This window comes from Clarias gariepinus, chromosome 15 (genome assembly GCF_024256425.1).
Source record: "Clarias gariepinus isolate MV-2021 ecotype Netherlands chromosome 15, CGAR_prim_01v2, whole genome shotgun sequence".
In the NCBI taxonomy this organism is placed as follows: domain Eukaryota; kingdom Metazoa; phylum Chordata; class Actinopteri; order Siluriformes; family Clariidae; genus Clarias; species Clarias gariepinus.
In genome coordinates this window covers 18,890,260-18,905,236 of record NC_071114.1, presented here as the reverse complement: position 1 = coordinate 18,905,236, position 14,977 = coordinate 18,890,260, and the positions used below count along the sequence as shown (strand labels likewise).

Here is a 14,977-nt window from a genome sequence, read left to right as displayed (position 1 = left end):
TACTGAAAGAAACATAGCAAACCTATACACACTGTGAAAACAATGGAACAACGCATAATTACAGAACATAAAAAAGATTTAGCAGGTGCAGCAGAAAAAAAAGGTGTGTAACAGGAGGCTTTTATGTAAGCTGATATCATTATTTAACTTCTGTCCCTAAATTAAGTCTTTATATTTATATATTTAACTCAATGTACCAAATGTACATCAATATTTACCATCATCTTCCTCTATTATTTTTTTATTTTTCCTTTTTATTTACTAGCTAACTGATTAATTTTTATTGTTTAATTATAATCTTATAATGAGAATAAGTTATGTATAAGTTTATGTCAGAATAAATAAAATCAAACCTTTTAGAGATACTCACTGTTCAGTTTAAGTTTTAGCTTACTTATTCTTAGACTTTTAAAATTACATGTTTTGATGCTTTAATGACACCAATGATTAAAGATTATTGGAGGACACAATTATTTAACATTTAGGGAAGGAAGCTCCACTGTGAGCACTTTGCACCATTAGAAATGTAAAACTGTAACTCTGATATCTTCAGGACAGAGGAGCTTACACTTTTCTTTGTACCATGACAAGCTGCATTTTTATTGCCTCAATAAAATTAAGAGAGAGACAAATGAATATTTAAAGTTGTTATAAGATAAGTAGAGAACATGACTTATATTGTTTCATAAACATTCCACAACATTAAATGATAAAAGAGTGACAGGTGATACAATTGTTGTGGTATAACAAAAATAAAACATTTGTGAATGTGCTGCAGGGAAATAATATTTTTTTGGGATAACTCTTCATCATGATTTCACCACACACATTCGTTTAATATTTGCTTGGAATGCACCTTGCTGTTTTTATGCTGAATCTCAAACATCATTTTGCAGACCATTGAAGCAGACCAATTTTGGATGTTATTACTTGTCACCGTCCTGGTCATCGATTCTGTTGGGTTTTTCGGTTCCGTGCTATTTCATTTGCAGAGCAGCTTATCTAACTCATTGTGATTTGAGTGCACCAGAATGACATGATAATGACTTCTTTCTGGTCTGAGCATGTACATACAGTATACTGTAGACAATACACTCAGCTTCAGAGAAATATCACATTGATATTCCACACCACTCAATTAGAAGCACTGAATGGACCAGTTGAACCAGTAGTTCAAACAAAAAAGTTGATGTGGCTGTGGATGAAGACTCTAAGAGACACTTGGTGTGAAATTCTAAATACACTGATGTGTGTGAACTCTATGGTACCACACACAAAATATTACCTCACAGCTCATCTGTGAAAAAAAATTGGATCTCTTAAAACAGAAAAAACATGGAACAATGATCAACATAATCAAAATATAATTATAATTATGGCAAATACTGTAGTTGTGGTATGAATGCAACCACAGGGGGGCACAATCCAGTGTCAATTATGGCAATTATGTAACAACAATAATCAGTTGTTACTGTATTTTAAAACACAGAGGTCAGCTTTTCTGGAATAGTTCTAGCAAGAACAGTGTTGTCATATGCATTTGCAAAACCCATCAAACACTATGATGAAACTGGCTCTCATGAAGATAATCCCATAAAGGGGAGACCAAAACTCAACTCTGCTGAGTTAGAAAGTGAACCCAAAGTTTTGAGAGGCAGTATATAGTGCAATCGCAATATTTTCTTTGCATCACTATGTTAAGATGACTTTTTTTTTTTTAATCCGGAGTTAACAGGAAATACGCATGAACGTGATGGTGACGTTGAGGACTTTTATGTTGAAAAACTCTGAAATAAAGATTATTAACGTAGCTTATTAGCTTCTTGTCGATTTTTGGGTTTTCTTGCGTACGCTACCCAGCAGCTAGTTAGTTCTAAAACATTTTATGCTTCTTTACACAGCTTTCATGCATAGTGCTGAAAATGACTACAAATGAAATATCAGAAGGTACTGATTTTGCCAATATTTAAGATATTTAAACAGTATTTCAGGCATTTATAACCTGAGCTGTTAGCATATGCTAACTAGTAATGTTATCGTACAGCTGTTGATTTTTAGCTTAATACTTTAAGTTTCGTGTATTTGTGCAGTAAACGGAGGAAAATCAGCTTAACGTTTTCATCAAAATACTTCCTTGTAATAATTATATTCGTGTGGGGAGATTTATAACTCTCTCTACGTGACGCTAGTCCACGCTATTTGGCTCTTAGTTCTGCTTTTATTTGTTAAACCGATTTAAGTTTTGTTTTGTTTCAGACAATAAATGTTTTCTAAACGCAATTTTACACATTCGATGACTGAACACATTTGCGCTGGCTCGTTATTACGTGACCGTAAAATATTTTGGAATATTTCTACTTTTAGTCATTCAGAGTTTCTGAGCATTACGTTTCTTAAAATAAATTTTTATAGTTTAGGCTGTGATACAGTTTTACATGAATAGTTATGTCATATTATAAGCGCCCTTTTCTCCAGTAAGAACAACTTGGAAGACAATCTATACACTGCATGGTTTATGAGAAAATAAGCAACGTTTTGTTAGTCTGATGATGCAGCATTATTTAAACCACTGTGAAGATGATTTTATATAATACCATCTGTAGAGCTCTAAGAAGTGATTTTTAATCAATAATTTCTTTGAAAACTTTGAGTTTTATTTCACACTTTTTAAAAACTATTTAGGTACACTTAATTGGTGATTCCATAAAAACATCACTATAAACAAACATAAACCGCACACATGCTTAACAACTACTTACATTTTGCAAAATTACAGTGTTTCCTGTACAGTATACATAATGGGATGCCCAAGTATATTTTCTCACCCTTTATAAAGATCTGTCTTAGTGAACAGTGATAAACTAGCAGTGGATGGTGCCTCTGGGGCTACTGCCCTGTCCCTGTTTGTACTGCTACCGTAAAAGGGTTGACCTGAGAGGTGGTAAATGCAGTGGATGCCAGCTGCCGTAAAAGGAATAAGACAATATCACAGTCTGTAACAATCTCACAGTTTTACACAGTGAATAGGCTTTTGTTTAAATAAAAAAACCTTAATACCCATGCGGCCGGTTTAAACTGTTGACTGATTTTCAATTTAAATAAATACATTTTTTAAAAGCCGCTTGTACGAAAGTCCTACCAGTGTGTGGCGATAGAGGAGGCTTTAGACATCAAATTGTGCATTTGGGTTTTCTTATACGACATGTAGAACCAAAGTAATCATTACTTTTCAGAATGGTAAAACTTTGTAAATTGTAAATTTTACTGCTACCAAAATATGGGAATTACTTTACCATCATGGGTCACGGAAACTATACATGGTCTTATAAATATCTGCTGTTTATTTGCCTATGTGTTTAGATAGATAGATACATAGATAGATACTTTATTCATCCCCATGGGAAAATTTACAGATCCAGCAGTCCACAGATAGTATGTGATTTTTTTTGCGCTTAGACATGTTTGTATATTTGGTTAAAAATAAATAAAATTCTGTTTATCACATTTTCTAGGTTGTGTTAAAAAATCACTCTTTTCATCCAGAGTCCTATATATTTACTAAAAATATTAATGCAAAAAAATGCTGTTTAGTTCATTCTTTTTTTACTGGGTAGTTGGAGTGCAGAGTTAGTATGTTGGATGTCTAAATTGTAAAATTAATAGATATTTCAAATAAATCAAAATATTATGTGAAAGGTCACATGTATTTGTTGTATGTAGTAAACCACTTTTGTGCTGGCAGCTAATGCTAGTCTGCTGATTACCACTGCAAGTATATTTCAGACCTGGCGTAACACTTGAGTATCATGTCTTCTTTTGAGTTTATTGTGTTTGGTGCATTACCAATGGTGTGGAGCAGAAGCTTGGAAGAAAAACAAAAAGATTATTGCTTTGTAAGGTACATGATGTAGTCTGTTGGAAATATTGCTGCTTTAAATAAATGACATTAAACAAAAGTGATTGAATCAAATAAAAAATTGTAATGCCTAAAAATTGAAGCAAATTGAAAAAACAGTCTACCTATTTTTCACAGTTCTAGTGTCCTTAGTTGTTTTATTCCTAATAGAATTCAACAGTGCTATGCTTTACCAGGTTGTCAGTAATATTAATCTTTTTGTCTTTCTCTTTAGGTTGGAGTGTGTATAGCCATATAAGGAGAATTTGTTGCTAACCATGGATAAAGATTTACTCAGGCAGTCCGTGGCATTTCATGGACAGAGTCTGTTTTCTCTGTTAAAATGTGAACAGAGTGAAAATCCAGACTTTAAACACATCACAGCTGATCTCGCCAAATCTTTGAATCAGAGGTACCAGTTAAGTTTTTTTTTTCCTGTTTTTGACCTGAGAAACTTCAGTTTGGTCAGTTTATGTCAGTTTAGTATAAAATATAAATTTTAGCTTTTTGCGTTTTACTGTTTTCAGATGATATGAGATGTAAAGAAAGTTACATCTTTCTTTGTCTATTAGTAACAGGGAAAGAAGTGTGGGTTTTGTCTGTTAGTCCCAGAGAAAAAAGCGTGGCTTGTGTCTGTTTGTCCCAGAAAAAAGGCATTGCCTTTATCCATTATTCCCATAGTACAGTGTGTAAAGCATTTTTATTGTGTCCAAGTGTATTGACTGTTCTTCTTCTTAACTGTACTGCAACAACATCCCTTGTGAAGGGAAAAAAGTTAAAAAGGCTGTAGCAGTGTGGGAAATGGTTGTTTAACGACAATGCAACATTACATTTTCGCAAAGTACTCAAAAGGAGGCAAAGGCAAGTGTCTTAAGAGAGGTTTCTTGTTAAATTCACACAAAAATAAGATTCCACTAACCATACAGAGACTCTGTCAGAGGGAAGTGATTCTGTTGTGTGCGCGTGCGTGCGCGCGCATGAACTTACACAGTACTGTGTTGCCCCCTGCGTAGCCCCCCTCTTCCTGCTACTTCTCTCGTAACACCAGTCATGATTCTTTTTATTGGTCAAGTGCAGGTTAATTAGTTTTGTTTTTTTTACTTTATATTTTGTTCTTATTATTTTTATATGATTATTTTTGGGTTGTGAAATGAATCATCTAAGTTTCCATAATTTTTTATGGGGAAATTCGCTTTATTGTACAAGTGCTTTGATATACAAACATGCTTCTTTTCTAGTGACCCAGTTTATTACTAGTATGCATTAGATTTTTATGAAAGATGCTCCCCACCACCATTGCTTTATTTAGTAATTTGCATGTAATTGCCTTCTGCCAACACCATTCAGAAATCAAGATAAAAACCCAACATGTGCATGTCAGCAATTCTTTTGTTAGGTGAAAGGCAGAAAGGGTACCAACTCTTGACTTGTCATATTAGTTGTAAGGGTTGTAAAAGTTACAGTTGTAAGTTTTGACACCCATTTTCTAATGCATAGTGATTGTCACAAGGATGTTTTTATCAATTGCACTTGTAACCTTATTGTGTTTAACCTTTATAACAGTGATAAAGAAGATGAGAGTCCTATTGTGGAACAATTTATTGCAAGGAAAGCAGATTTACTGTTTGCTCCAGAATTTAAATCAACCACACCTGTAGAAGAAGAGTTGCAAGAAGATGCGCAAGGTTATTTACACATTATGCAAATACATATAAGCCTGAGTTCATTAAACACCTTTAAAACAATAATATTTACATTTTATAATTGAGGATTGAGCATTTGTGAGTGCAGTTACAAATATTTTTCCAGGTTATTTCTGCAACAATCCTTTTTAAACTTGATCAATAAGACACAAGTCTGAACAAATAATAATTTAAGACAATGATTTTGTCAAAGTTGAAATATTACTAACATATTAACAATTTCCCATTTACATGCACTTTATAAGCTTAAAAATTCAAATGCTTTTTTTGTAAATACTGTATATTTATTCAGTGATAAAGGTAATTACAAAATAATATATATACCTGCAGCATTACACATTTGTTTCAACTTTTATACTTTTAATTACTTTTTAAGTAATTAACCACATAATTTATGTCACTTGATCCTTACTGTGGACTTTGTCTGCATTTGAATAAATGACAAATGACTTTAGAATACATTTAAAAAATTGTTTTTAAATAAGTTAAAAACAGTATATAGTAAGGCTGGACAATGTGCTGATTTGATGATATTATGATGAATTATGCCACAATATACTTTGAAATGGTGAATAATGTGATGTTTTAACCTCAATTTAATGAATCCTTTGATTTGATCATTTGAAATTTTGAGAAAAAAAGATTTATATAATTGCTTTTATGAATTCCCAGCTGACTTAACATTTTTATAGGTTTCCTAAATTTTAAAAGAACAAATGCTTAAAATAGATACTTTATATGTAGATTATAAACATCAACACCAGTATTGTTCATAATGATGATAAAGGGTGTTTGTAAAATAAACAAGGTCATTTGTTGATTAGTAGAAAATGTTCGTCTTGATAGTGTGTAAAAGTTTTTTTTTTTTTTTTTTTTTTTTTTTTCTTCCCCCAGAGCCATATGGCATTATGCCACCATTGGAGCAGTTCATGGACATTTCTTATAACAAGAGAAGAGAGCTTTTTTACAGAGACGTGGAACGAGGTGATTTAGTCATTGGCAGAATAACGTCAATCCGGGATTTCGGATTCTTTGTTAATCTTCTCTGCACCGCTGGGGGAATGGAAAGGGATGTTGAAGATCTAGAGATAACGGTATTTTAAAAATGATTTACACTGTGCATCACAACTGAAAACTTACACGTCTACTGCACTGTGCACAATCCCAGTGTGTCTTTTAATTGAGAGACGTTTTGTGTGTTCTCTTTCTCAGGGTCTATGTCCAATCAGAGATGTCCCATCAACTGGAAATCATGATGATCCTTTGTCTTATTTTCAGACCGGGGATTTAATTAGAGGTATATTTAGAAGTGTAACAATTCACCCCATAATTCAAACCAATTCATTATACTTGTTTCATATTCATTATATTAAATGTAATTCTTAACATTTCTTTTAAAGGTGAAGAAATAATGACCTAAAAAGACTCCTTCTTAGTAACAAGTGTTTATATTTTAACAGAATGTACAGCTTCAAAGCAGCTTCACAAAAATGAAAGATTATTTGGAAGTGTGTATGTGTGAGAAAAATGTGTCTAGATAATAATGAGATGAATGAATGATGAATAAAATGTCTCTGATGAGCGAGCCAAGGGTAACGGCGATGGTGGCAAGGAAAAACTCCCTGAGATGGTAATAGGAAGAAACCTTGAGAGGAACCAGACTCAATCAAGGAACCCATCCTCATTTGGGTAATAACAGATAAAAATAACATCATGTGTGTTGTGCAGGTAAAAATCCAATATAACAGAAGTTATTTAAATTAACATGAAGTCCAGTTCAGCACAGGGAGTCAATAGGTGCAGAGGGCAGATGGGGTCTGGCTCACTGGAAGCACAGGAGCAGCATGCATAGCTCCAACCATCATAAAGAAGAATCCAGCTGGAGCTGGTCCTTCCCTGGATGCCTCAGAAACCTTGCAGGGTTGGCATTTGTCTACTGAAGCTGGCACAATCTCCCGATGCCTCGTGATGGGTAGAAAAATACAGAACGGATAGAGAGAATTAGCGTAGTTGCCATTCAGGATAGATATACTGGAGTATGAGGTTATGGGATAGGTTACGTGTATTCCAGATTAAAGAGATGCGTCTTGAGTCTACTTTTGAATTGGGAAACTGTGTCTGCTCCCCGAATAATGTCTGGAAGGCTATTCCAGAGCTTTGGAGCTAAATATGAAAATGCCCTAGACTTCTGATAGTTCGGAGTTTTGTAATCAATACATTATAATAAGATAAATAAATTTTTAAATATTTAATATGCAAAATCTCTGGGCAAGGGAAAAGGTTTATTGAAAAATAATGAGCTGTGTGTCATTTTACCATGGAAATAAAGGTCTAAAGAAGATAAATGTAAATTTCTAGTGTAATTGTTATAATACAACTTTTATTTTACTTTATGACCATTTAAACAGAGTTGGCTATTCATCTAAATGTTACTGTTATGCGTTTAAAACCAATGTTTTTAACATGACTAATAGAGGTATTATCTAATTGTGTTAAGCTGGTGTGAAGGACATCGACCGCTATCATGAGAAGCTGACCATTTCGCTTCATCCTACCTCTCTGGCCTTGAACATGGAGCGAACCAAACTGGGTGTAATAAACAAAGAAGATTTACCTCTTCATTACACGTAAGATGAACTAAATGTGCGATATGTGTGTGTGCCCCCTCCTATTAAATTAAGAGTGTCAAAATGTTTTCAGTTATTTTGGCACTATTAATAAAATATTTTCCTTCTTTGTGCATTTTCTATTATCTATCTATCTATCTATCTATATATATATATATATATATATATATATATATATATATATATATATATTTCTGTATATCTATTCATTGTTTTGGATTTAGCACTAATTGAATTTGAGCAAAAAAAAAAAACTAAAACAAAGCTAAATATCAAACAACAGTCAGCTATCAACTGTGACTAAATTAAAAAGGCCTGTCTGAGCCGACAAAATGATAGAAAAAGGCTCTAGACATTATCAGGAAGATTTTGTGAACAAGTTGTTCTGTCTGTGAGGTTCTGAAACACTACAGTATTTGTCAGTCCTCGTTTATACACTTGAACAGCATTTGTTCCTCTCATAAAAAAAGGTATGCTATATTGGATATTTCTCACTCATCACTGAGAGGTGATTTATGTTTTCTTCACTCGTTTAGCCGTGGCGAACAGGTGGCCGTGGACTACAAAGAGTCGTATGAGATGTTACTCCAAAGTTCACTCGGCTTCTCTAACCCTTCCAATGTGGATTATTTGCTTGGCAAGCTAGGAATCAGCGACACACGATCGCACTCACTAATGAGAGGATTACAGAGGTATACATTGTTTTTTTTTTTTATTCTTTTACTTTGTAAATACTAATGTAGGTATGAAAATTATAGGTGGAGTATTTAAATATAGCCAGTTTTTCTTTATTTTGTAGTAAACATTTCATGGAAGATGATTTTGCAAGTGCTATTCGGAAGAAGCAGTCTGCTTCCTGGGCTTTGAAATGGTATGCATGAAATTTACCCCTACCTTCATTTTTTCTTTTATTTAAAGTATTTTGTATAAATATGACACTAATATGGAAACGCATGTGATTTGTTAATCTCTGGCAGTGTGAAAGCTGGTGTGAATCATTTTAAAGCAGGTCACCATGTAGAAGCGATGAATGAGTACAACAAGGCTTTAGAGATTGACACCAACAACGTTGAAGCTCTTGTGGCACGTGGCGCTCTGTAAGCTCCTCCAGTTGAAATCCAAACTCATCCACATTATTTTTTTAATTTATTATTATTTACAGATTTTTTACACAGCTTTGATTTGGTTATACACAAATTCATACCAAATGCTTTCTTTCTGCAGATATGCCACTAAAGGCAGCTTAGTGAAAGCCATCAGTGACTTTGAACTAGCTTTGGAAAGCTGCTCAACACACAGGAATGCCAAGAAATATTTGTGCCAAACCCTTGTGGAACGTGGTGGACAGTAAGACTGTTTAGACAATAACAAAATTTTCTGTGTGCATAATTTGCAGTAACCTTGGTGGAGTTAAATTTTATATTAACTTAGCTTGTTCTTTACATCCCCATATTTTAGATTAGGATGCAAATTTATAATGTCTTGTACAGTGGTGTGAAAAACTAGTTCCTGATTTCTTATTCTTTTGCATGTTTGTCAAACAAAATGTTTCTGATCACCAAACACATTTAACTATTAGTCAAAGACAACACAAGTAAACACAAATTACAGTTTTTAAACGATGGTTTTTATTATTTAGGGAGAAAAAAAATCCTAACCTACATGGCCCTGTGTGAAAAAGTAATTGCCCCCTGAACCTAATAACTGGTTGGGCCACCCTTAGCAGCAATAACTGCAATCAAGAGTTTGCGATAACTTGCAATGAATCTTTTACAGAGCTCTGGAGGAATTTTGGCCCACTCATCTTTGCAGAATTGTTGTAATTTAGCTTTATTTGAGGGTTTTCTATCATGAACCGCCTTATTAAGGTCATGCCACAACATCTCAATAGGATTCAGGTCAGGACTTTGACTAGGCCACTCCAAAGTCTTCATTTTGTTTCTCTTCAGCCATTCAGAGGTGGATTTGCTGGTTTGTTTTGGGTCATTGTCCTGCTGCAGCACCCAAGATCCTTCAGCTTGATGAACAGATGGCCGGACATTCTCCTTCAGGATTTTTTGGTAGACAGTAGAATTCATGGTTCCATCTATCACAGCAAGCCTTCCAGGTCCTGAAGCAGCAAAACAATCCCAGACCATCACACTACCACCAGCATATTTTACTGTTGGTATGATCTTTTTCTGAAATGCTGTGTTACTTTTACGCCAGATGTAACAGGACACGCACCTTCCAAAAAGTTAAACTTTTGTCTCGTTGGTCCACAAGGTATTTTCCCAAAAGTCTTGGCAATCATTGAGATGTTTTTTAGCAAAATTGAGACGAGCCTTAATGTTCTTTTTGCTTAAAAGTGGTTTGCGCCTTGGAAATCTGCCATGCAGGCCGTTTTTGCCCAGTCTCTTTCTTATGGTGGAGTCGTGAACACTGACCTTAATTGAGGCAAGTGAGGCCTGCAGTTCTTTAGATGTTGTCCTGGGGTCTTTTGTGGCCTCTCGGATGAGTTGTCTCTGCGCTCTTGGGGTAATTTTGGTCGGCCGGCCACTCCTGGGAAGGTTCACCACTGTTCCATGTTTTTGCCATTTGTGGATAATGGCTCTCACTGTGGTTTGCTGGAGTCCCAAAGCTTTAGAAATAGCTTTATAACCTTTACCAGACTGATAGATCTTAATTACTTTTGTTTTCATTTGTTCCTGAATTTCTTTGGATCTTGGCATGATGTCTAGCTTTTGAGGTGCTTTTGGTCTACTTCTCTGTGTCAGGTAGCTCCTATTTAAGTGATTTCTTGATTGAAAAAGGTGTGGCAGTAATCAGGCCTGGGGGTGACTACAGAAATTGAACTCAGGTGTGATAAACCACAGTTAAGTTATTTTTTAACAAGGGTGGCAATCACTTTTTCACACAGGGCCATGTAGGTTTGGATTTTCTCCCTAAATAATAAAAACCATCATTTAAAAACTGCATTTCGTGTTCAATTATTTTATCTTTGACTAAAAGTTAACGGTTTTTGATGAGCAGAAACATTTAAGTGTGACAAACATGCAAAAGAATAAGAAATTAGGAAGGGGGCAAATAGTTTTTCACACCACTGTAGATGTCTTTAAATAAGTTACTTATAAAACAAACTCATCAAGTTAACTGAACCTTATTTTAAATAAACATGTATTGTTCAGTTAAAAAGAAATTGCCATAAAATTAGGCAGTCACCAAATGTTAATTTTCAGTAAACACCCGAACACCACCTTATACTTTCTTTGGAAAAAATAAGTAGGAAATTTAATAAGAATAAATCAGAAGGATACAAGACAATTACGGTAAAAGGCAAGTTATGGAATTGTTGATTAGAAGATCTTAATAAAATGTTTAGTTAATTAAAATTATGATTTAAATGTGCATTTATTGTCTGGTCCATCAGGCTGGAGGAAGAGGAGAAGTTGGTTACAGCAGAAGGGCTTTATAAGAAAGCAATAGCTTTAGATGACACATTTCATGAAGCGAAGGAAGCGCTGAGGAAGCTCCAGCTGCACATCCAGGTGAGCTGTAACATCCCCAAACGTTCCAGTGCAGATGTGCACATTTACATGAACTGTACGTTGTAAATTTAAACGTCACAATTTAGATTTACAATGTAGGCCGATCTGGAGTTTTACAGTGCAGTTAGTTACATATTATGAGGATAATGCAGGTTATATAGCATATAGAGAAAAGTTACATAAGATGACTTATGACTGAAGTTCACAGTGGTCCAAAGACAGATAATGTTTTATGAAAAGATGTTTTTACAAAATTTTATGAAATTTGGTAGCATGTTAAAAAGAACTAAAATAAGAACTTTACTTATATTGATTGTACCGTTTTGTTACACTGATGAAGTATTTTTGTTATTTATGTGTGTCTTTGATCTGGGATGTTGAACCCTGATTGCTGTTGGACGCGCAATCCTAATCACACCGGTTTGGCACAAATGAAATCTGTGGAAAACCCTGTTTGGACTGAAACAACACTGGTTTGTATTCTGATGCTTGTGCTGGCTGGTAACTTATCTTTGTCTGTCTTATGTTGTTCTTACATTGCGCAATGCTTTCACACATTTTTGATGTTCTGTCGTGTCCTGGTGTTTGGAATGTTGATGATCTGCTGGGATGGTTGTTTCTGGCTATCTTGCTTAAAAAACAAACAACCAACCAAACAAAAAACATTACTGCATGTCCCTGCATGCTTAATTTGTTACTTGTATGTGGATTTATATTTCCACTGTGCCAACTGACTGCTTTAAAGAAAACTCTTAAACTGAAAGCTGAGGAGGCTGCAAAGGAGAAGGAAAAGCAACCAAGTGCAGAGACGAGTGCAGATAAATTACGTAAGATCTTAAAAGAAGAAAAAAGGTAATGATGTGACACGCACAGACTAAAGTCTAGCATGGTACTTTTTCTTTATTCCAGTTTCTTTCCACAGTTATCTGACCACTGTTATAATTTCTGTCTTTAGGTTTTAAACTCCTCATGAATTTTGTCACAATGTTTAAATTCTTAAACTTCATTGAAGCCTAATTCTGATTAATGTAGCTATTGTTGTTTGGGATAAATTTCTGTCTGGAACAGAGACTTGCTTAGCCATTAGGTCTAAAACTGTCTTGCTGATAGGAGTAGGTATGAGTTCAGGTTGTGATGTCAGTAATGGCACCTTGGCACTTTTACAATTGGTGAGCTGCTTTAATTAGCTAATTAGAAGTCATGCAAGTAAAAGTTTAATGTTGTTCTAAGGTATTTTTAATTAAAAGGAATCACATATTTAACCATTTCTAATTAACCATTGTTATAGCATATTATTTTGATGACATGTTTAAGGGGATTTTAAAAATTATATTTTTTTTCACATCCATTAAAAAATGAATAAAAAATTTAAGGATGTTTTTATTCAGGATGAAAAAGAAAAGGAAGAGGTATGACTCCACTTCAGAGACATCCTCAAGCTCTGATTCCTCCAGCGATGACTTATCTAGTCGCAAAAAAAGCAAAAAACGAAAGCACAAACGACGACGGTCTTCACACAGTGATAAAAAACACAAGCAGAAGGTTCCATCACATGATGAGGAGGAAATTGAGGATTACCCTGTTCCTGCTAACACCTCAGCGTCCTTTATCAATGAGAAACAAACCCTTGTTAAACTGCTCGATGGTAATAACAGAGCTGAAAACCGAAGACTTTCTCATGAAAAAAGCAGAGAAGGTAGGTTTAAAGATGAGGCCTTCACCTGGGGCCCTGAAACTGAGGACAGGAAGGAGGAAGTCAGGATGTCAGGCAGTCATCACGAGTGCCTCAGCGGGTTAAATGGCCGGGGGAAAGACACGTACAGAGATCGCAGAAGATCTGAAGATGAACACAGCGCTCGGTCAGAAAGTTGTAGAAGCTCACGGAGCACTTCCTGTAGAAAAGATTCCTCCTCGGCATATTCAGAGACCTCACACAAATCTGACACATGTGATTTTACCACAAAAAAATCCAGTTCTTACACATCCAACTCGTGCAATTTCCACTCGTCTGACTCACGCAGATCAGATTCTTATAAATCTGGAAGTGATAGAAAGTCACACGTCAGGGAAGATAATGAAGGAAACAATCGTAGATTAAGCTGCAGTGATGTGAGCAAAGCCATGGAGGGAAACCTAAAAAAGAATTTACCCACCAGTTTACTGGATATCTTTAATCAGATTGCTGAGTTTGAGAAAGAAAAAAAGCAGAAGAAATAAATAACATGTTCCTATTCACAGTTGCTTTAAGTTTTTTTTAATTGCTTTAGAAAAAAAAAGATTAAAGGATAAACTTGTGGTAGCCCAAACCTGCCAACATTTATATATTTTGTTTCGGAGTGTCCCTTGCAGAAGATTAAACATTCAAAGAATATATACAAGTAGTCTTCCATAGCAATGTCTTAAATGTAACACATCAAACAGTCTGAGCTGCAGATCAATAAGGATTATGTTGGCCAAGTTGAATCATTTTATGCCTTCTCCCAATGAACATCAGACAAGAGATCTGTACATATTCAATTTCTAAATAAACAAGATTATTCCTGGTTGGCAGGTCTGGATACACTGAAAATGCCTTGTAATAAACAAACCTGATGATACCACTGATGTAGCAGTTATCACTTCTTTATATAAAGTTTTTGTTTTGACTTATTGAGTGAAATAAATTGATTCCTTGACGAAAGGTTTTTGTAGTTGAAAATTTTAAAACGTTTAAGCTCGTAAGCTCTTTGAAACTACAGTAAGTACATTTATGTACATTTATGGATACAGTTTATTTCTGTAGAGGGCTGTAAATTTGGAATGAGGATGTAATCCAATGGTAAAATGTATTGATTGTTGATTGGATCATGATTAGATGCATGTCTGCTGTTTTTTATTCCACTTCACTGTGATTCTTTTTGTTTCTACTTGTTTCCCAGTTTGATTAATATCATAGGACTGCGTGTACCACATGTAAACCAATATATCCAAACATCTCCTAATAAACCGAGGCTCAGAACAAGTCATGTGCTTAACCTGTTCTTTTTTTTTAATGTAGGTAAACTGTTTATAATAACCTGATTTTTGTATGTAAACTGTTTATAATTTGAGTTTAGCTGAAAATAAGTTGTCAGAATTTTATTATATATAATTAAATACTCGGTTTAAATTATTCATCCAGTATTTATAGCAGATGTTAGAGATGCACCATACTGAATGGATGTCTATAAGATTCATTGTTCACTG

General features: G+C 34.6%; 1 protein-coding gene across 1 annotated transcript; it reads left to right on the top strand.

Moving 5' to 3' along the window:
- The first annotated feature begins 1,812 nt into the window (after positions 1 to 1,812).
- ttc14 (tetratricopeptide repeat domain 14) lies at positions 1,813 to 14,753 on the top strand. Its single transcript, XM_053513334.1, has 13 exons — positions 1,813 to 1,947; positions 4,131 to 4,307; positions 5,459 to 5,580; positions 6,493 to 6,692; positions 6,811 to 6,895; positions 8,096 to 8,225; positions 8,762 to 8,917; positions 9,025 to 9,096; positions 9,203 to 9,322; positions 9,450 to 9,572; positions 11,635 to 11,752; positions 12,498 to 12,604; positions 13,141 to 14,753. Exons 2-13 carry the CDS (start codon positions 4,174 to 4,176, stop codon positions 13,967 to 13,969), a joined length of 2,196 nt encoding a protein of 731 aa, XP_053369309.1. The 5' UTR covers positions 1,813 to 1,947; positions 4,131 to 4,173; the 3' UTR covers positions 13,970 to 14,753.
- Positions 14,754 to 14,977: the final 224 nt, after the last annotated feature.

Excerpts from the sequence above, each read along its gene's own strand:
- ttc14 (XM_053513334.1), top strand. The coding sequence starts at position 4,174 with ATGGATAAAGATTTACTCAGGCAGTCCGTGGCATTTCATGGACAGAGT. Across the intron at positions 5,581-6,492 it reads GTTGCAAGAAGATGCGCAAG|AGCCATATGGCATTATGCCA; the intron begins GTTATTTACACA and ends TTCTTCCCCCAG. Across the intron at positions 6,896-8,095 it reads GACCGGGGATTTAATTAGAG|CTGGTGTGAAGGACATCGAC; the intron begins GTATATTTAGAA and ends AATTGTGTTAAG.